Source organism: Lissotriton vulgaris, chromosome 7, assembly GCF_964263255.1.
Source record: "Lissotriton vulgaris chromosome 7, aLisVul1.2, whole genome shotgun sequence".
Classification (NCBI taxonomy): Eukaryota; Metazoa; Chordata; class Amphibia; order Caudata; family Salamandridae; genus Lissotriton; species Lissotriton vulgaris.
This window is the reverse complement of record NC_141695.1, coordinates 320,216,963-320,237,862: the sequence shown is the minus strand read 5'-3', so window position 1 is coordinate 320,237,862 and position 20,900 is coordinate 320,216,963. Positions and strand designations below refer to the sequence as shown.

The following is a 20,900-nucleotide window of genomic DNA, read 5'->3' as shown; positions in this document are numbered from 1 at the left end:
AGAAGACGTGCGTTCTCTTGAACAAGCTGGGGTTGCACATCAACATGTCCAAGTCTGTCCCGACTCCGGTCCAGTGCATTCAGTACTTGGGAGCCACCATCAATACGCTGTCAGCAAGCGTGTCTCCTTCGGAAGAGCGACGGTTATCACTCCTTTGGAAGGCTCAGGCTCTTATGACCACTCCATCTACAACAGTGAGGACGGTGTCTTCTCTACTGGGATCGAAGGCCTCTTGTATCTTCCTAACGCCACACGCACAGCTGCACATGAGACCGTTGCAGGAGTGCTTGGAGGATCAGTGGGATCAGAAGAGAGGGTGTTAGGACGACAAGATACGACTGTCTCTGCATGCTCTTCAGTCTCTGAAGTGGTGATGTTCAGCGAGGAATCTCCTCAGAGGGTTCCCCTTCCACAAGGACATTCCCACTCAGACTATCGTGACGGATGCTTCTCTCCACGGTTGGGGGGCGCACTCCGGAGACTTACAAAATCAAGGAACGTGGTCTCCGATGGAGTCCACGTATCACATCAATTTCCTGGAACTCAGAGCTGTTCACTTGGCACTGAAGGCCTTTCATCCGTCCTTTCAGACCAACTCTTTGCTTGTACAGACGGACAATACGACCACGATGTATTACCTCAACAAGCAGGGGGGCTCAAGATCACGCACTCTGTCGCAGGAGGCGCAGGCGATCTGGCACTGACTTCTGGCCAGAGGACTGACGATAGCGGCTACCCATCTGCCAGGTGTGCAGAATGTTCAGGCGGACGCACTGAGCAGACTGATTCAGGAAAACCACGAATGGGTCATAAACGACGAAGTACTAGGAGAAGTCTTCGCATGGTGGGGAACTCCAGCCATAGATCTGTTCGCCACCGCCGAAAACAGCAAATGCCGAGACTTCGCCCCCAGGTACTACCAGCAAGGAACGCTGGGGGATGCGCTATGGATCAACTGGTCGAACAGCTTTCTGTACGCTTTTCCACCCATTCCCCTGATTTCAGCGGTGCTCATCAAGCTGTCCCGGTCCAGGGCGCGGATGATACTGATCGCCCCGGAATGGCCCCGACAGTGGTAGTTCAGGGACCTGCTTCACCGGTCTCTCCTTCCTCACATACGGCTGCCGTGCAGGCCGGACCTTCTCACGAAGTTCGGGGGGCAGATGTTGCACCCCAACCTCTCGTCTTTGAGTTTGGCGGCATGGCTCCTGAGATAGTGCAATATGGCCAATTGAATCTTCCCGGAGATTGCATGGACATACTGAAGGAGGCTAAGCGACCTTCCACTCGGACTTCCTATGCTGACAAGTGGAAGAGGTTTTGTATCTGGTGCAAGTCCAAGAACTATGACCCTACGACGTGCAAGGAAGACGTCATCCTTCCTTACCTTCTCCTTTTGGCGCGGTCTGGCCTTAATGTTCATTCCATTAAGGTTCATCTCGCTGCATTGACTGCCTACAGGAAATGCCCTTCACAGACTTCCTTCTTCCAGATCTACTTACCATCCTAAACAGCCCGGGCAGCGTTCCTAGCGCCGGCTGCATCGTCACCATTCTCGCCAGTCCGCCGAGGACGCAGGCCACGCCCCCTTTTAAGCCACGCCCGACTCCGGCTACAACATGTGCTGCTACCGGAAGCGCAGCGGACGAGCGCAGCGGGAGCGCCTAAGGCAAGCCCGTCTGCGCCCGTCCGCGACCAGCCGGGACCAGGGGCCACCCCCCCTGCCTCTCCCGCTCTTCCGGTCAGGACCTATAGCCCCACGGCGATACGGTCCATTGGAAGCAGATTTACTGCCTCATGTACCCGTACCTTCGCAGCCATATCCCTCCCGTCCTGCTGCCCTGATTGCAAACACTTATTCCGAAAAGCCCCAGCAGGCCCCCCGATATTAAAATACTGCATGCTAGCACTAAATTGCCGATCACTACCGAAGCATAGCACCCAAATGTCCATACTGATAGAGGAGCGCGAGCCAGATGTTATTTTCCTAACAGAAACCTGGCTCACCACTCATTCTGACCCTGACATAGTCGCAGCTCTACCAAGTGGATACCACATCGTCAGATCGGACAGACCAGTAGGGAGAGGCGGCAGTCTGGCTATTATACTCAAAAACCAGTACCTTTGCCGCACCACAACGGAAAGCATTCCTGAATGCGAAAGCATAGAATTTTGCATAGAGTTCAATGCCAATACCTCCTTTTCTGGCACCCTGATCTATCGTCCTCCTGACCCTTCAAAACTGTTTCATAGGTCGCTCCCAGAGATCATCGCTAAAAGAGCTATGGCTGTGGCTAACTACACAGTCCTGGGAGACTTGAATCTCCACTTCAACTCCCCCTCAGATAATATTGCCAAAGAGCTAATAGACGACCTGGGAGCTTTGCAGCTGTCCCAGCTGGTCACAGCTCCAACTCACGAGAAGGGCAACCTGCTTGATCCAATTTTTAGCAGCTGCAGCGAGCTGACTGTCGACTCTCCTTTCCCCCTCCCATGGACGGACCACCTCCTGATACCATTTTCCTGGACGACCCACAAGGCCCCTCAGTTACCCCCACGGACAACACTTAGGAGAAACTGGTCAAAACTCCAGTTGGAATCCTGGCTGCTTAGCCTAGATGCCACTCATCCGCCCCCCTGCTCAGACCCTAATGCAGCAAACGGAAACTATGTCAGCTGGATCACGAACTCACTAGACACGATCCTCCCTCTCCAGAGATCCTCGTCCAAAAAGATGCAGAGATCAGCGCCCTGGTTCTCTGACTCCTTAAGAGAACTTAAACGCCGTTGCAGGCAACGAGAAAGAGCCTGGCGCATGGACTTTCTACCGGAAAAAAAGGACGCATATAAAGAGGCAATAAAAACTTACAGAGATGGAATCAAGACGGCAAAAGCATCCTTCTACTCTAACAAAATCTTAGAGGCCAAATCAAAACCCAGGGAAATTTTCCAAATAATAAAACACTGCTCAAATGTCACCACTGCCCCCCCTCCGATAAAATCCCAAGTTCAATGCAACGAGCTTGCGGACTTTTTTCACAATAAAGTCCTGAAAATTTACGCCACCTTTCAAACAGGAGTCACAGGCCCAGAGACAACTGCCCTGCCCCCCCCTGGATCACCTCCTTCCCTCGTCCAGCCAACCCTGGAGCACTTCCCTCCCCTGGACCTTGACACCCTCGGTAAAATGGCACGGCAAGTCAAATCGGGTTCCCCACACGACCCAGCCCCACCAGAAGTTCTGATGCAAGCACACGAAGCCACCTTGCCTGTCATCCTGGAACTCCTCAATACATCTATAGCCACAGGTATTGTTCCTACAGCATGGAAACAAGCAATGGTACGGGCGCTGCTAAAAAAACCAAATCTGAACCCTGACGATTACTCAAACTATCGCCCCATCTCTCTCCTCCCTTGGGTCGGCAAGGTGTTGGAAAAATATATAAATGTCCAACTGGTCCAGTATATTGAAAATCATTCTCTACTGGACACATCCCAGACAGGTTTCAGGCCAAAACATGGCACAGAAACCGCCTTAGTAGCAGTTGCCGAGGAAGCTCGAAGGGCTCTGGATCAGGGAGGATCAGTGGCAGTGATCCTCCTCGATCTCAGCGCTGCTTTCGATACGGTCAGCTATGCCACCCTGCTGAACCGTCTCCGGGACATCGGAGTCGCTGGCGATGCCCTAAGGTGGTTCGGCTCCTTCCTGTCCGACAGATCATTTCAGATCTTTGACGGCGACACAATATCAACCAGCAGGCCCCTCAGCTGCGGAGTACCACAGGGCTCCTCTCTGAGCCCTGTGTTGTTCAATGTCTATATGAGACCGCTGGCGGGAATCGTCGATCCGTACGGCATCAAAATTGTGTCGTACGCCGACGACACTCAGCTAGTGGTATCATTGGCTCAAAAGAACATCAGCAACCCTCAGGGAGGCCTGCTGAGTTGCCTGGAGGACATCAAGGAGTGGATGACTAGCTCCTCCCTCAAATTAAATGGAGATAAAACGGAGCTCTTGCTTTTAGGTCCAGCATCGCCAACATCTTTTATCTCCTTGTGGCCCCAAGCCCTGGGCCCTCCTCCCACCCCCAAGGAAAGCGTCAAGAGCCTAGGAGTGTGGCTGGATAGCAAGATGTCCTTTTCCACCCAGGCTACCAAACTATCCGCCACCTGCTTCGGTATCCTCAAAACCCTAAGGAAGGTCCTTCCATTGCTGCCTCCAGAAGCCAAGAAAGTGGCAGTTCAAGGCCTCATCCAGTCCCGCCTTGATTCAAACAATGCTCTATACGTGGGAGCTCCCGAGATGACTCTCCGGAAACTCCAGATAGTGCAAAACTGTGCAGCACGCACCCTGTTAAAAATTCCCCGAGCCCAGTCAGCTAGAGCTGCACTGAAAAGTCTTCACTGGCTGCCAGTAAAACACAGAGTGTCATTCAAGGCGCTGTGCATCGCACACCGGGCATTCTGGAAAACAGGCCCCGCTATTAACAGCAAGCTTGTCATCCCCTACCTCCCAAACAGGAATCTCCGCTCCTCTGATGCCCTTCTGGCAGTGGTTCCCCGCGCAAAGAGAGCTAGATCCGGGGGCAGGTCGTTCTCAGTGAATGCCGCAAAACTTTGGAACGCCCTCCCCCTCTCACTCCGATCCAACCAGGACCTGCTGTCATTCCGTAAAAAGCTGAAGACCCTACTATTCACCCAAGCCTCAGAGCTCTAATGTGTCACGTCACCTGTCCCGCGATCCTTACACCCAGCGCTTGGACGCCCTCGGGCAGCAATCGCGCTTAATAAATCGATTTCCATTCCATTCCATTCCATTCCAGATCCCTGTGATCAAAGCTTTTTTGGAAGGCTTGAAGAAAGTATTCCCTCCTGTCAGGCTTCCTTCGCCTTCATGGGAATTGAATGTGGTGCTGTCCAGATTGATGAAGGAGCCTTTCGAACCTATTCATAAGGCTTCGTTGCAGCACCTGTCCTGGAAGGCGGCGTTCCTCGTGGCGATTACATCAGCATGCAGGGTGAGTGAAATTCAGGTGTTGTGTTGCCAGGAACCTTATACTGTGTTTCATGCTGCTAAGGTTGTTATGCGTACTCACCCTAAATTTCTTCCCAAGGTTATTTCTGATTTTCATGTCAACCAGACTATAACTTTGCCTACGTTTTTTCAGAACCCTTCATCTCCAGCGGAAAGGTCTTTACATTCCCTGGATGTTAGGAGGGTGTTGAAATTTTTATCTGGATAAGACCAAAGATATTCGCAGGTCAGACCAATTGTTTATCAATTATGGATCAGTCAGGACAGGTCTTGCTACCTCTAAACAGTCCATCTCTAGGTGGATTGTGTCCTGCATACAACTATGTTACCAGAAGGCTAAAAAGACCTTAGGGGGTAAACCTAAGGCTCATTCCACCAGGGGCAAAGCTGCCACGACGGCTTTGCTCCGTAATGTTCCTATTGCAGAAATCTGCAAGGCGGCCACTTGGAAATCGGTCCATACCTTTGCTAAGCATTACTGCCTGGACACTGATGCCAGGGCAGACGCTCAGGTTGGGCAGGCTTCGCTGCGAAATCTGTTCGCACAATAGTGGTGTTATTTCTTGTTTCTCCACCGCCGCTTTGGTGTGGGGATGGGCTTGCCATTCTATTCACTAGATTATGACTATACACAGAGATCCCCTACTACAGAAGGAGTAGTTTCTGTCCTGTAACTCCAGTTCTGTAGTAGGGGTATCTCTGTTATAGTCATAAGCGCCCGCCCGCCTCCCCGGTGGAGAGAGATATTCATGTAAGGAATGCTACAGGTCTGGCGTGTTACGCCTTCAAAAAGAACTGAAAGTAAAAGGGACCTGCAGTGCATTCTGGGATACTGTGAAGTTCTGGAAAGTTCTCTTAAAGGCACAGTATCCTGTTTTGAGCCACATAATGGCAGCCTATGGGGCTTGTCTGTCCATGTCTTCCTCTCTATCATTCCAGAGGGTTTTTTCTGCTGAAGCAAGGGAAATCCGGACAGACTTTGCTGTTTGTGGATTTTTGGTGGAATTTCTAGCTGAAGTACTGGCAGTGTAGCCTGGTTTTATAGGCTGCATTATCTGTCTTTAATTCTCTCTTAAGTGTCTGTGCAGTCCTGGATTTTTCGACACCTTAAGAGATTACTTTTGATTGCTCCGGGGTCCACGCACATGGGCGGGACTATTCACTAGATTATGACTATAATAGAGATACCCCTACAACAGAACTGGAGTTACAGGACAGAAACTACTTCTTCGCCACCACGCCTGACTGAGGTCCGCCAACTTTTTGGCTGATGTCCAGAACACCCTTATGGACATGCCGTTTGATGGCCGTTGCCTTTTTGGCGACAAGGCAGACAGTGCGCTTGAGTGCTTTAAGGACTCCAGGGCTACGGCTAAGCCCTTGGGCCTGTCGGCCCGCGCCAGTAAACTGCTGCCTTTCGCTCCTTTCGTGACCAAGGAAGGGGCGCCCCCATATGTCCTTCCAGCCACGGTCCGCAGACTAACATCCAGCGCAGTGGCAGACGTGGTAACCGCCGTGGCGGTGCCAGGGGACAACGGCTAGGCCAGTCCACATCCACCCCCACAGCATCCGCCTCAAAGCCCTCCTAGTCAGAGCTTTCAGGCCCATTTGACGTCAGTGGGGGGCAGGGTTCGCCATCACCTCCCCCACTGGCGCGACATCACATCGGACAGGTGGGTGCTGCAAATCGTCCGAAGGGGCTACTCCCTCCCCTTCGAGGCGACCCCTCCAGCCATGCCACCGCCATACCACCGCGTGTCGGGGGATCACTTACAACTTATGCAAGAGGAAGTTACGGCCCTCTTGGCCAAGGGGGCCATCGAGCGCGTTCCTGGGCCAGAAGTAGGGTGTGGTTGTTACTCCCGCTACTTTCTGGTTCCCAAGAAGGGCAAAGGGGGACTACGCCCTATCTTGGATCTGCGGAACATCAACGGCTTCCTCCGGAAGGAGAAGTTCAAGATGCTGACTCTGGCTCAGGTTTTAGCTGCCCTAGACCCAGGAGACTGGATGGTAGCGTTGGACTTGCAGAACGCTTATTTTCACATCCCCGTCCTGCCGGCCCACCGGCGCTACCTGCGGTTCACGGTAGGCCACGAGCACTTTCAGTTTTCTGTGCTCCGCTTCGGCCTTACCAGCGCCCCTCGGGTGTTCACGAAAGTGATGGCGGTGGTCGCAGCTCATCTGCACAGATTAGGGGTGCCAGTCTTTCCCTATCTCGATGACTGGTTGTTGAAGGCGGGCTCACCTCAGACAGTCGTCAGCCACCTCCAGACTACGGCCGACCTCCTGCACCTGCTGGGGTTCTCCATCAATGTGCAGAAGTCACGCCTGTGTCCCTCTCAGAAGCTCCTCTTCATCGGAGCGGTTCTAGACAGTTTCGGGTTTATCCTCCCGAGCAGCGGGTTCGGGATATTCAGCCTCTGATTCCGATCTTTCAGCCTTTATCCCGAGTCTCAGTCAGGTTGACGCGGCAGCATCTGTGGCTGATGGTCTACTGCAACCTTCTGGTGCATCACGCCAGGTGGCAGATGTGGGCTCTACATTGGGACCTGAAGTTTCGGTGGGTCCAGCATCAGGGCAACTTGTCTGACCAGGTCTTGATCTCGGAGGGCACTGCAAAACAGTTGCAGTGGTGGCTCGCGGACCGCGATTGGGTCAGCGGCAGATTCTCCCTACCCCAACCGGAGCACGTAGTTGTGACGGACGCGTCCCTCCTGGGCTGGGGGGTGGGCACATGGGAGAGGCGGAGATCAGAGGCCTCTGGTCTCCGGCGGAGTCCCAGCTCCACATCAACCTTCTGGAGCTGCGGGCAATCCGGCTTGCACTGAAAGCATTCCTCCCCTCTGTCTGGGAGAGTGTAGTGCAGTTGTTCACGGACAACACCACCGCCATGTGGTACTCCAACAAAAAGGGCGGGTTGGGGTCCTGGATCCTGTGCCAGGAGGCTCTGCACCTCTGGCAATGGCTGGAACATCAGGGCGTGATCCTGGTGGTTCAACACCTGGCAGGTTCCCTGAACGCCAGGGCGGATGAACTCAGCCGTTGGTGCATGATGGATCACGAATGGCGTCTGAACTCGGACGTGGCGCAAGGTCTCTTTCAGCAGTGGGGAGAGCCTTGGTTAGATCTATTCGCCACAGAAGAGAACGCGCAATGTCATCAGTTCTGCGCGTTGGAATTTCCAAGGCGGCACTTGCTCGGAGACACTTTTCGTCACGAGTGGAGCTGCGGTCTGTTGTACGCCTTTCCGCCTATACCACTTCTGCCCAGAGTGCTGAAGAAGGTCAGGTGCGACCGAGCCCAAGTCATCCTTGTGGCTCCGGACTGGGCATGAAGATACTGGTATCCCGAGCTACTCAGCATGTCAGTCGATCCCCCGATTCGTCTGCCTCTTCAGGAGGACCTTCTGTCGCAGCAGCAGGGGACGGTCCTTCACCCAAATCTGTCCAGCCTCCACCTCCATGCGTGGAGATTGAGTGGCGACAGTTGAGGCCATTTGACTTGCCTCCTGAAGTCTGCGATGTGATTCTGGCAGCCAGGTGTCCCTCCACAAAATCGGAATACGCCTGCAGGTGGAACAAATTTGTGGCATGGTGCACAGCAAAGGCTGTGGATCCACTCTCTGCCCCCCTTTCTGAGGTTCTCCTCTTTCTTCTTTCTCTTGCCCAGCAGAGCTCTGCTCTGGGCACTCTTAAGGGCTACCTCTCTGCCATTTCCGCCTTCTTAAGGCTCCCTGATCAGCCCTCTCTTTTCAAGTCCCCAGTTGCAAATAGGTTCTTGAAGGGCATCACTCATATGTTTCCCCGTTCCTTTCGTGATGCCTCAGTGGGACTTGAATCTCGTTCTGACTTATATGATGTGCGCTCCTTTTGTGCCACTTCATAACTGTCCTCTTCGTCTCCTCACTCTTAAGACTGCATTCCTGGTTGCCATCACCTCTGCCAGGAGAATGAGTGAGCTCCAGGCTCTTTCTTCACAACCTCCTTTCCTTTCTGTCCATCCGGACAAAGTTGTGTTGCGGACACGACCCTCTTTCCTGCCCAAGGTAGTCACAGCCTTCCACATTGGGCAGTCCATCACCTTGCCCACCTTCTTTCCGCCTCTGCATCCCTAGAAAGAAGAAGAGAGGCTCCACCGTATGGACCCAAAACGTGCGCTTTCATACTATCTGGATCGCATACGCCAGTTCCGGGTGGATGACCAACTCTCTGTTGGTTACGTGGGCGCTAAGAAGGGACAGGCGGTGCACAAACGGACCATTTCCAGATGGGTCGCTTTGTGCATCAAGGCTTGGTATTCACTGGCTATAAAGGAGCCTACTATGGGGCTGCGTGCCCATTCCACTCGGACCACGGCGGCTACTACTGCCCTGGGTCGGGGAGTCCCATTGCAGGACATCTGTCAGGCAGCTACGTGGGACTCGCTGCAAACGTTCGCAAGACACTACTGCCTGGACACACCAAGTCCGGAGAGATGGCTTTTTCGGCCGTTCTGTTCTCCAGGACTTTCTGGTGTGATTATTGGTTCGCAGACCCACCACCGGGGTTAGTATCTATTCTAAGGTAAGGAATCTAATACTAACCTGTTTCTTTCAGATGCACAAGTTACTTACCTTCGGTAACGATATATCTGTAAGAAACAGTAGTTAGTATTAGATTCCTTACCGCCCCACCCATCCTCCCCGTTATGCGAACCGATATCTAGGGTTAAGATCATCCCTTTTCAGGGCCCTAGTTTCATGGCACCAGTGTTGGTTTTTATCATGGCTCTGCATTTCTGGCGCAGAAAAGCTGTGTATAAGAACTGACGTCAGCGCGCGATGGCGGCGTCTAAGTACTCCGGCGACGTCATCCCGGCGCCAACGACGGTGGAAGAGGAGCCGCAGATGACGCCTACTGATGCGCAGGGGTACTGCTACGCAAAAATTTCCAGATCCAGTCTGACGCCTGGGGATAGTCTAACGTAAGGAACCTAATACTATCTACTGTTTCTTACAGATATATCGTTACCGAAGGTAAGTAACTTGTGCTTCATGGTCCATGCGACTTACGAATAGGCCCTGCACAAGTGGTGCCCAGGTTTCAATTGGTGGCCATTAGAAGATTTTTCATAGCTTCTGTAAGATGCCGTAGCAAGTGCCTAATACACGGTTGACATTGGCTTCATGGAAAGTTTATTGTCAATGGTAATTCCCAGGTTACAGACGGTTTGTTTTGTAGATGGACAAGGGACGAGTGTCTGGGGCCACCAGCTGCTAGACCAATGATCTTCAGCCCTGCTGAGCAATATGATCTCGGTTTTGCTGTTGTTTAACTGTAGTTTGTTTTGGCCCATCCAGCTGTCAATGTGGGTCATACAGTTTTTAAACCAGATCATTGTATCTGTGGGGTCAGGGCCCAAGGTCATCAGCAACTGGGAATCGTCTGCATATGATACTGCCTCAAACCCGTAGGACCTGATTATCTTGGCCAATGGACTGACATAAAGGTTAAAAAGCATAGGGCTCAAGATAGACCCCTGGGGGGCTCCAATGCATACTGGTCCGCTACACGCAGCCAGCAAACCTAGATGCACCGTGGTAGAGCGGTCCTTTAGATAATTATTAAACCAATCCAAGGCCTTTCCTCGAACCCCCATTTCCTAGAGCCGCTGTAACAAAATATCGTGGGAGATGGTATCAAAAGCGGCTGACAGGTGTAAAAGAACCAGCATAGCTGATTCTTTTTTATCTAAGTCCCGCCTGATGTTGTTTACCATTTCAACTACCGCCGTTTTGGTGCTGTGCACCGCTCGAAACCCTGATTAAGAAGAATCTAGGAGCTTATGGCTTTCTAGATGGCTAGTTAGTTGTTTGTTTACCAGGGCTTCAAGAGCTTTCCCGAAATAAGGCAGCAGCAAGATTGGGCGGTAGTTGCCTGGTTCGCTGGCATCTAGGGTAGGTTTCTTTAGAATCGGTCTGACTTGTGCTATCTTCTAACTTCCTGGTACAACTGCTTGATCCAGAGACATGTTAAAGATCTCTGTTAACCTCATTGTCAGCCAAGGTGCTAATTTCCTAAAGATCCTAGGGGGGAGGGGATCAGCAGGAGAGCCATATTTGATCTTGACAATAACTTATGATACCTGTTCACAAGTTCCTGGTTTAACATTAGTCAGTAGAGGTACCAATCAATGGCTCTTCTTAGCTGAATGCATATGGGTGTTATTTTCTTGGGGAAAAGATCTGTAGATAGCTTTTATTTTGTCATCAAAGAAGAAAGATATTTTGTCGACCCACTCTTGCGTAGGGACCACAGAGGGTTAGGTGACTTCAGGGGTTGTAAACTCTTTCAGAATTTTGTATAGCTCTTTGCTGGAGTTAGCCGCATTCTCAATTCTCCTTGTTAAATACAGCTTTTTAGCCTGTCTGATATTGTTTAGATATAAGCGGTGGCTTTCTTTATATTTAGTTCGATCACCAGCTTTTTGTTTTTCTCCAGAGATGTTCTGCCGTCCTATTGGACAGTTTCTTGACTTTTAGTGCTGCGGTAAACCAAGGGGATGGTTTACTCTTAATCTTAACCCTTAACATAGGCGCTACTGTATTCAGGGTGGATGTTATAACCTGTTTGAAAGCCATAGTTGCTTCTTCTATGTTGTCCATGTCAGGTAGGGCTTCAATATTGCAATGAATAGAGAAAGAGGCAAGAGTGACTTTTCGCCAGGGTCTGATGACGGCACTATTTTTTATCACCGCTGACTATAGGATGATCCATAAGGAAGCTAAAATGTATTAAGTAATGGTCCGACCAAAGCAGTTGTAGGGGTTGTCCAACTACAAACTTGGTAGAGTTCGTAAACAAGAGGTCAAGAGTGTGACCGGCCTGGTGGGTGGGACCTACTACCAATTGCTCCAGCCCTAATGTCTGCAGTGATGTTATCAGTTGGTTAGTGTCTGAGTCCAGCGATTGATCAACATGATAGTTAAAGTCTCCAATGAGAATGAAATTGTTTGCGTCCAGAACAAGGGGCTCAATGAGTTCTACTAACCAATTTACAAAGTTGGCTTTATATCCTGGAGGTCTGTAGACTAAGACTCATGTCCATATTTTGAACCACTGCATCATATGTCATTCGCAATTTTAACATATTGCTTGGTTAAATTCTATGCTTTAGTGCTGTGTCCTTTGAATGTATTCTAAATGTGCATGTACCAAGATGCTATTGAGTATTATTTCTATATGTTAGTGGAGAGATTGACCATCTCACTGTTTTATTTACAGCTGCAGCGCGACCATGTAGTAGGGGCAAATGGGCCTTCTCTCTCAATGTAAATGAGCTCAAGTCCATCCGCAAGAGCAAGCCAGGCCTGGGCTGGTCCTTTCTCATCTTCATTACAAAAGAGGGTGTCTCCATGCAGGCTCTTCACTTCCATCAACGTGGAACCAATGCTCTGCTGAAGGCTCTTTCTAAATATGTTGTCCTAGCAATGTAAGTTCTGGAGGTGTCAGTTTAAATCTTGTGGTGGGTATTGAGAGAATACTACCGAAAGTAAAGTCTTAATGCTACTAATCCAAATAATAGGAGGAAGAGGATAGTGTCCAGTTCTTATATCTTGATTGTACTCTGCTTTGGAGGGAACACACTGCTGGGAATGTAAATAATTGACAGGCAGAGCAGTGACAAGGTACTTCAAGAAGGAGCACCGTGGAGGAGCTTATACGTTTTGGAGACTGATCATACTGACAATGCACTGGTCAGAGGTTGTTTTATTGTAGGGGTACATTCAGATTGGCAAGGTACTGCTGGAACATGTTCATGCTCTTGATTCCCTTTGGCATTACTTAGGAGGTAGCACTGATGAGGTATTCCTAGGCGGAGGTTCATACTTACCCTGTGAAACCTGTGTAACCTGCAAAGCCAACAATCCATTAAAAGGGAACAAGGCAAACACAGCTATATTGCGCTCAGTTAAGAGTGAACCCACTGCTTTGAGTGTTCCACCACATAATTTACTAATTACTCTGGTCCAGCAGTCTAGCCAGCGCTCTTTCTCACACTCCTTGTATGGATTCTTCTGAGATACACAACGTATATGGGATGGACATGTGAAGGACTGGTGTTAGATGTGTAACCTAAAATAACCTGAAGTGTCCCAAGTCCAAGAGTAACCCCGCCAGCCAAGCGATGTCCTAGTAGGAGTAACCTATAGCTACAAAACATCAAAGTTGTAACGCAGACACAGTAGATACTTCACTGCGTTTCTGGTATGGACCCCTCATACTCCTGATTGACGATGTGCCACAGTCACTCATTTTATGTAATCGACTGAGCTGGCTTAATCCCCTGTCTCTCTTGGCAGACTACCTCTCTACCCCCCTCCCCCTCTGATCACTATCACAGATCTAGTTAACCAGCCACCTGTTTCTCTACCCAGTCAACAATGATCTTGCACAATCACTGCCTTAATATCGCACCTTCTTACTGTTGCAGAAGACATCAGAGACACTGCAAACATGGCAGACCAGAAAGATCACAAAACCTTCAAAGATAAAGAAAGCAAAAGTGGACTTAAAAGATCCAAGCATGAAGCCTTGAACCCTGAATTGCCTATTAAAGACAAACATGAGAACCAATGCACTCTGGAGATGATCCTTAAAAAACTAAACAATGTCACTGACATTGCTCAAAGCACAAAAAACAGCACTGCCATGCTGCAGATGGAAGTAGCTGCAATCAGAAGGGATCTCAAAGAACTAAACTTAAGAGTATTGAATGCCAAAAACCGAATAAGCATGACAAAAGGCCGGCTCACACCGCAAAACACCTACTCAAGAAGGACAACGCTCTCTCTACTTTCAAACTTGAAATTATCTTCCTGGAAGACCGCAACAGGATACCGTCCTATAAACCTAAAAACATGACTATCCAATTAGCACTAATCTTTCAACCCTTGTGCTACCAGCATACAGAACTTATCCTAGCGCATATGAAAAAAACATAATCAATCTCCTGGCAGAGGCAGAGGATCAATAGCTCCCAAGATTATTCCAGAGACATGGTTGTCAAAAGGAAAGGTTTTCTAGCTCTTAAGAAACCACTGATTGATAGATCTAGCACTCTTTTATAGGCTCATCAAAATTCAAGATCAACTATCACAGCAGGCCTCATGTCATTCGGAGCCCAATGATACACAAGTTTTCCTAGACAACTCTGTGGAAACCCAAATGAAAGATTTCCAGAGTGGTATTGGTTGAAACTAACATACAACCCACATCTTCTGAGAAACTTGAACCCTCACATATGCTTTTGACTGTACAGATACCCTAGAGGGTCATGTAATGTCTCATAATATGTCCTATATTGCTCCTAATTGCTCCATTTATTGCTCCATATATCCCCTATTGCTCCATAATACTTCATTATGCTTCATAATGTTCCACAGTGTTTCACACTGGCACAGAACACTTTAAGGCCTCAAACGCTCCATAACCTTCACAATCTTATCCATAACCATTTAGCCCCTCAGGAGACATTTACACAATAACTTCTGATAACCCTGCATAAGGGCCATATATAAGGCCTTATCTTAAGGTGCCTAATAAAAGTGTTCTTTCAAGATACCTTTATAATGTCTCTCTTTAAGATCAAGGCGCCTACTGTCAAAGTCCCTTACCTGAGGGTGCCTCCCTTGTAAGGTACCTATGTGCTTCTCTATGTTCTGTCTTCTTGAAGTGGCTCCTTTTATGGTACCAATATACACCTAGACACTGCTAGTGCACTTACATCTTGTTGCTTACAATGTTGTGCCCCCAGCACTCGCATATTACAATGCAGGTCACACGACATCTTACTAAGGCATTCTACACCTTACATTGCAGCTCATTGCCTCCTGCATGTCACTCCATGATGTCTTACAATATGTCAGATCATTCTATGACCACTCATATTATAACTGAATGCCATTGTCATACAGCCCATTTTACTGTCTCATTATAATGTTGCATATAGCCATTGTACCTGCTCACAATTATGAGAATTATCTGTCTGAACAATTCTATTACATTGAGTTGTATTACGTTGGAAAATGCTGTATGTATGCACTTTGTGCCCATGAGGCCCCTGTTGTTTTTGTTGTTTACATCCTACCACCAAACCACTGTTACCGTGGACTCGTGCCCCCTTGCTGTTCTAATAGCTGCTTTTTTGCAAGTGATGCCCACTGCCCCAGACTCTACACCTCGTATTTTTTAGACTCTCTCTCCCTGTTGTAGAGTGACTGGTTTCCCCATGATCCCTTACCCTACCCTAAACACCATTTATGTTTTCTTTTTACACCCCTACCCTGAGCCATGTGATCGATACATCCCCTCAATAGCCACACCGAAATTAATGGCCACCCATAATATCATGTCTACTATAAAACCTCAATACACCAATGCCTTTAGCTACAGAAAACCAAGGTCCCACAAATCACTACATCCCCTGTGGCCTGCCCACAAGCTCACAGATGTCTGGAGATGGCACAATCCCACTGGCTGTGATTTTTCATTCTCCCCTCGCATAATTTCCATAGTCAATTATCTTCTAGTAGACTGCACACTTCTCCAACATGTCCACTCAGACTCCATAGAACCCAGCACTATCTCAGACCACACAGCCACTTCAATAACCCTCCAACTTCTTCCCTCCCCATCTCTACTTCAAGGCAAAGGCCTGTCATGTGAACCTAGAGATCCTGGAAGACTCCAACATGGTCAAGGAGCTCCATAATGAGCTATCCCAAATCATTCCGATAAATAAAGACTTCACATCCTCCCCCACAATTCTTTGGGACTCCTTGAAATGCTACTGTAGAAATCTGATTATGAACCAGATGTCCCAGAAAAACTAGCTAATGACGTCCTCCCTAAATCAATTCACATCAGAGATAAAAGTCAAAGAACAGAACTGTAGGGAAACTAACGATCTTGTTACTCTGACGATCCTAAAACGCCTCAAATATGAAACCAACTCCATAATCTGCAAACATGTACACTCATGCGTTAATTCCCAAAAGGGAAAAACTGTATTCTACTTGCATAAAGCGGGAAAGTCCCTGATGGCCTATCTAAAAATCATTTTTTTTGTAAACAAACTTTATTCAGTTACATCTTGTGCGCTAGAATTGTCATTAGGAGGAAACAGTATTCATACAATGGTGACTTATTTAGCATTGTTTACATGTAGGTTTATACAGTCTTAGGAGCCACTTCCCTTATGGTGTCTCCGCCTCCGACAGTGCTCCTGTGGCCATCCACCTGAACAACGTTTCTAGGATATTTGCGAACTACATCTCTACCTAGGGAGTCAATTCCTTACATCTCCTTGCTAGTCCTTACTCTTATCTCTCCCAACAGTCAATGGGTTAACAAAACACCCCCTCTCCTCGTCCCCTTCAAGTTCTACCCACCCCCTTCCGACCGTCGGACATGTCGCTCTACCCCGCATCTCTCTGAGTTGTGAATTATTCACTCTTACAGGACATTCGGGATCACAGCACCAGGAAGCAGACATCCGCTTAAGGGGGAAGCCCTTATGCTGTACTTGCTGCCCACTATCCGAGTCACCCGCTCAAGAAAGGCAATGTTTCAGTCCGTATGCACAAGTCTCCCACCAAGGGAGTTAGTCAGTGTCATCTATCGGGCTCTTGAGCAAGTCACCATCGCCATCCACGCCCTAGCCGTGTCCAACAATTTGTCGTCATTGGTTCTCTGGGCCATTTGTAATCTAAAAATCCCCTCGCAGTCAGCCCACTTTATGAATTCTCTCAGCCATCGTGAAGCATTAGGTGCAGTGACCGCTTTCCAATGGCTGGTAATTTCTCTCTTAGCTAGGACTAACCCCAAATCTATGAATTTACTAGTAACTTTATTAAGGCAGTGTGCGGGAACCAGTGTATCAGACAAAATCCTGGGGTCTGCTGGATATCTCTATCCGTTATTTCACCTATTTTAGTCGTTACCTCCCCCCTAAAACCCGTCCAGCAGTGGGCACTCCCGGAACATGTGTAAAAATTTAGTGTTTTCTAGTTTACAACGTGGGCAGGCTGTTTGGGATCCCAAAAATTAGTTAATTTTGTGTGGTGTGAGAAACGCTCTGTTGAACACATAAAACTGTATTAGTTGAAATCTCGCGTTTCTAAAACATTTCCACGCCCGCTCCATCAGTGCCTCTCAGGGCTTCTCCTCTATAGGGATCCCAAGGTCCGCTTCCCATTTAATGCGCAGACCCTCCAAAGGGAACCTGACCTGCGTAATTCGCCTATACAGGCAGGTAACCACTTTGATCGTCCCTGTCGCAGAGACCACATATTGGCGGGGAGAGGGGTCGGCGGTTCCGCCATCCCCTTCTTCCAATGCTTACGAATGGCTGCCGTCAGTGCCGCATGCATGAGAAAGTCATGCTGGGGTAGTTCATACCTTTCTAAAAGGTCCTGGAACGGTATGAGGGCGCTGTCCTCATAGAGGTCCCCAATAGTGGAGATCCTCACTTCTCCCCAGTCTCGCAACCTCTACCAATCTCCCCCATGCGGCAACTCCTCGCAGACCCTCAACGGGATCTCAGGGGCACACGGGGGCCTACCTTGGCTCTTCTGTTGGCTCGATTCCAGTATTGTCGCACCATCCACAGATCCTTCGGTACCTCTCTTTCCCTTAAGGGGAGCCTAAGAAGTGCTTGAGAAACCTGGTGGAGGCCTGGATCTATGCACCTCTGGTCCTCTCCCGTGCGCAGCCTCCCTGCCACCCACTTTGTGAACCATTGAAATTGGGCAGCGTAGTGATAGGCCTCCAAATCAGGGACTGCAAACCCCGCCTCCCGCCTAGGCCTCAGCATGGTGGTGAGCGCCACTCTGCGCCTCTCAGAACCCCATAAAAATCCCGTGTCATGGAACATAGGGCCGGATGTAGGTCGGTCGGTAACGGCCGAAAATCGGTATTTTCGGCCGTTACCGACCGAGATTCACAAAATGGTATGTAGGGCCACATATTTTACAGATTCGGTAAATTTACCGATCGGTAAATTTACTGAATCTGTAAAATACCGATTCGGTATTTTTACCGATTCGGTAACAATGAGATGTAGGTGGGACTCTTCTGAGTCCCACAAGCCTTACAGAATCGGTATTTTACCATGAAGTCCAACTTCATGGTAAAATACCGATTCCGGTGTGCATGCACATGTGTGCATGCACACCTGTGCCATATGACAGGCAGACCTGCCCTTAGGGCAGGTATGCCTGCCACATGGCCCCCGAATCTTTTTTGGGGGTGCTAGAGGGTGTCAAAGTGACACCCCCTGCACCCTTGTCAAAATCGGTATTTACCGATTCGGTAAATACCGACCGGTAATGCCCCATTCATTCCTATGGGCTTCAAAGCCCATAGGAATGAATGGGGCATTACCGGTCGGTATTTACCGAATCGGTAAATACAGATATGTACCGATTCGGTAAAAGGAACATCTGGATGTTCCTACTTATCCACCTCTTAGATTTACCGATTTTTAATTACCGAATCGGTAGAATTCGGTAATTAAAAATCGGTAAATCTATTTTACCTACATCTGGGCCTTAGTTGGGTAAAGTATTTTCGCGGTATCCATAGAGGTAGTGAGCCAATATAGTAAAGTATTCGAGGTTGGAGTACCATCTTTAGCAGCGCCACTCTCCCGGCTACTGAAAGTGGAAGGGTCCCCCAGAATTCAAAGTTGCTCCTGGTGGTTCGTAATACTCTTCCTAGAATATCTTCCAACAGGTCAGAGGGTTCATGATAGATCCGGACTCCTAGGTAAGTCAGACAGCTGCTTTCCCACCTCACGTCTAGCACATCTGGTGGTTCGCCTCTACCACCCTGGGCAGGGAAAAGGCACGTCTTATTCCAGTTGACTCTGAGACCCGCCCCAATCTGGCCAGCAGTTCACGGGCTCCCTGTAACTGTAGCTCAACATCCGCGTTGGCGAGGAACATTAGAAGGTCGTCCGCGTATAGAGCAATATAGTGGGACTGACCCACCCCACCCAGGCCCCTGCAGTATCGCCCCGATTTTGCATGAACAACCAGCGGTTCTATTGCCAGCACGATCAGGAGGGGAGACAGCGGGCATCCCTGCCTGTCCCCCTGCCCAGGCTGCAGGCCTCCAAAATCACTCCCCCAGTGCGAACCTTGGCAGTCAAGAGGTTGCACAAAATTTCCGTCTAAGCCACGAATCCCTCACCCAGCCCGAAAGCTCATAGGACTCTAAACAAATATGGCCACTCGAGACTATCAAATGCCTTTTCAATGTCAATCGATAAGATGCACGCCTCATCTCCTTCGCTCGCTGAACTGTGCAACAGTTGGCACAGTCGGCATACATTCATAGCTGTATTCCGGGAAGGAATAAACCCGGCATGGTCCACATGCACAACTGTTGTCATATGGGTCATCAAACGGCTGGCTAAAATGCTGCTCAGTATCTTGTAGTCTAAATTAAGCATAGCAAGGGGGCGATAGGCGGCCCGATCCCACGCCGGTTTATCCGGCTTGAGGATCGGTATGATTATCGCTTCTCTAGTTGAGCGAGGTAAACAGCCATCCTGTTTTGATCTGTTGTATAGGCCTAACAGGTCGGGAGCCAACAGATCCACATTGTGGCGTAAAACTCTATTGGTAGCCCATCTGTGCCAGGGGTTATGTTCCTGGCCATGCACTTTATGGCTCCCCTGATCTCCCCTAGCTCCATAGCCCGACCTAAGACCTCTGCATCTTCTTCCTCAACTTGCAGAAGTTCTATATCCAGGAATCCCTTCTCCTCTAATACCCTAGGATCTAATTGACTTTGATACAAGGTAGTATAATATTCCAGAAACTGTGGGCTGCTGACATTCATATCTGTGCATAGATCGCCGCCTAGTGTTGGGTCCGGATGATTGCACCTTGTTGTCCTGGAAGATTCTTCGAAGTATCACGAGATAGGTGACTCCTCCCCTGGACTACAGTGCGCATGGGCATCTTCTCCATCCTCAGACTGTTTTTTTTCCGCCATTGGGTTCGGATGTTATTCCTATACTCCAACTTCGAAATCAAAACTAACTTTTTCTAGAGGCCAAAAGGCCTTCGACTGTATTGTTCTCGCTCGGTACTTCTTGACTCGATCAAGCTTTCCATCTCAACTCGGTCGTCGACGCGGGCCGTTGGGCCTTTTCGACGCCACGTGGGCCTGCTGTCGATGGAAAGGAGTCTGTTCAAAAGGTGCCCACAAAATTGATATCTTGCTGTCCGTAATACAGAGTTCCATCTCCGCCTCGCAGCTCTAGAATTGGTGTCCCTCTGCGTGCAGGGTTGGCCAGCCACGCTAGCAGTGCCCCAGATTTGTCCCTCTCAGTGTGTGCCCTCGCCGCGTACGCCCTTTAATCAAAACATCCTAAGCGTTCCACGTGGCCCGCCACTTCTTCTCTGGCCGCCATAAGTTCCTCCTGTCGATCCTCTCGTTCGGGTCTATCCCTTTCCACATCTCTAAGCTGTTGTTCTGCCCTCTGTACATCATTCAGCAAGGTTCTATGTACCCCCACCGCTTCCCCAATACATCAACCTCGTATCACTACTTTGAAAGCATCCCATTCATTATGTAAGCTAGTGGTCGTGTTAGTGTTGTTCTGAAAGTACTCCTCTACAGCAGTGCCTATTATGGTTCTAAAGACCTGGTCTTCCAGTGTCTCCGGGCGGAGACTGGGGACAGTGGGCCTGACTCGTACCCAGTTCATGGACACTAACAGGGGATTGTGATCAGATATCGTCCTAGCTAAGTACTAACTCAGTGTGATCCCGACATGCACATCTGGGGAACAAGGATAGAGTCCAGCTGAA

General features: G+C 49.3%; 1 protein-coding gene across 1 annotated transcript in view; it reads left to right on the top strand.

Annotated features, from left to right (window-relative positions):
• Positions 1 to 20,900, top strand: part of TBC1D17 (TBC1 domain family member 17) — a 730,802-nt gene that overhangs the window by 200,555 nt on the left and 509,347 nt on the right. Inside the window, exon 5 of the mRNA XM_086930148.1 lies at positions 12,298 to 12,505. Within this exon, the coding sequence (XP_086786274.1) occupies positions 12,298 to 12,505 (208 nt within the window). The remainder of the gene's footprint in view (positions 1 to 12,297; positions 12,506 to 20,900) is intronic.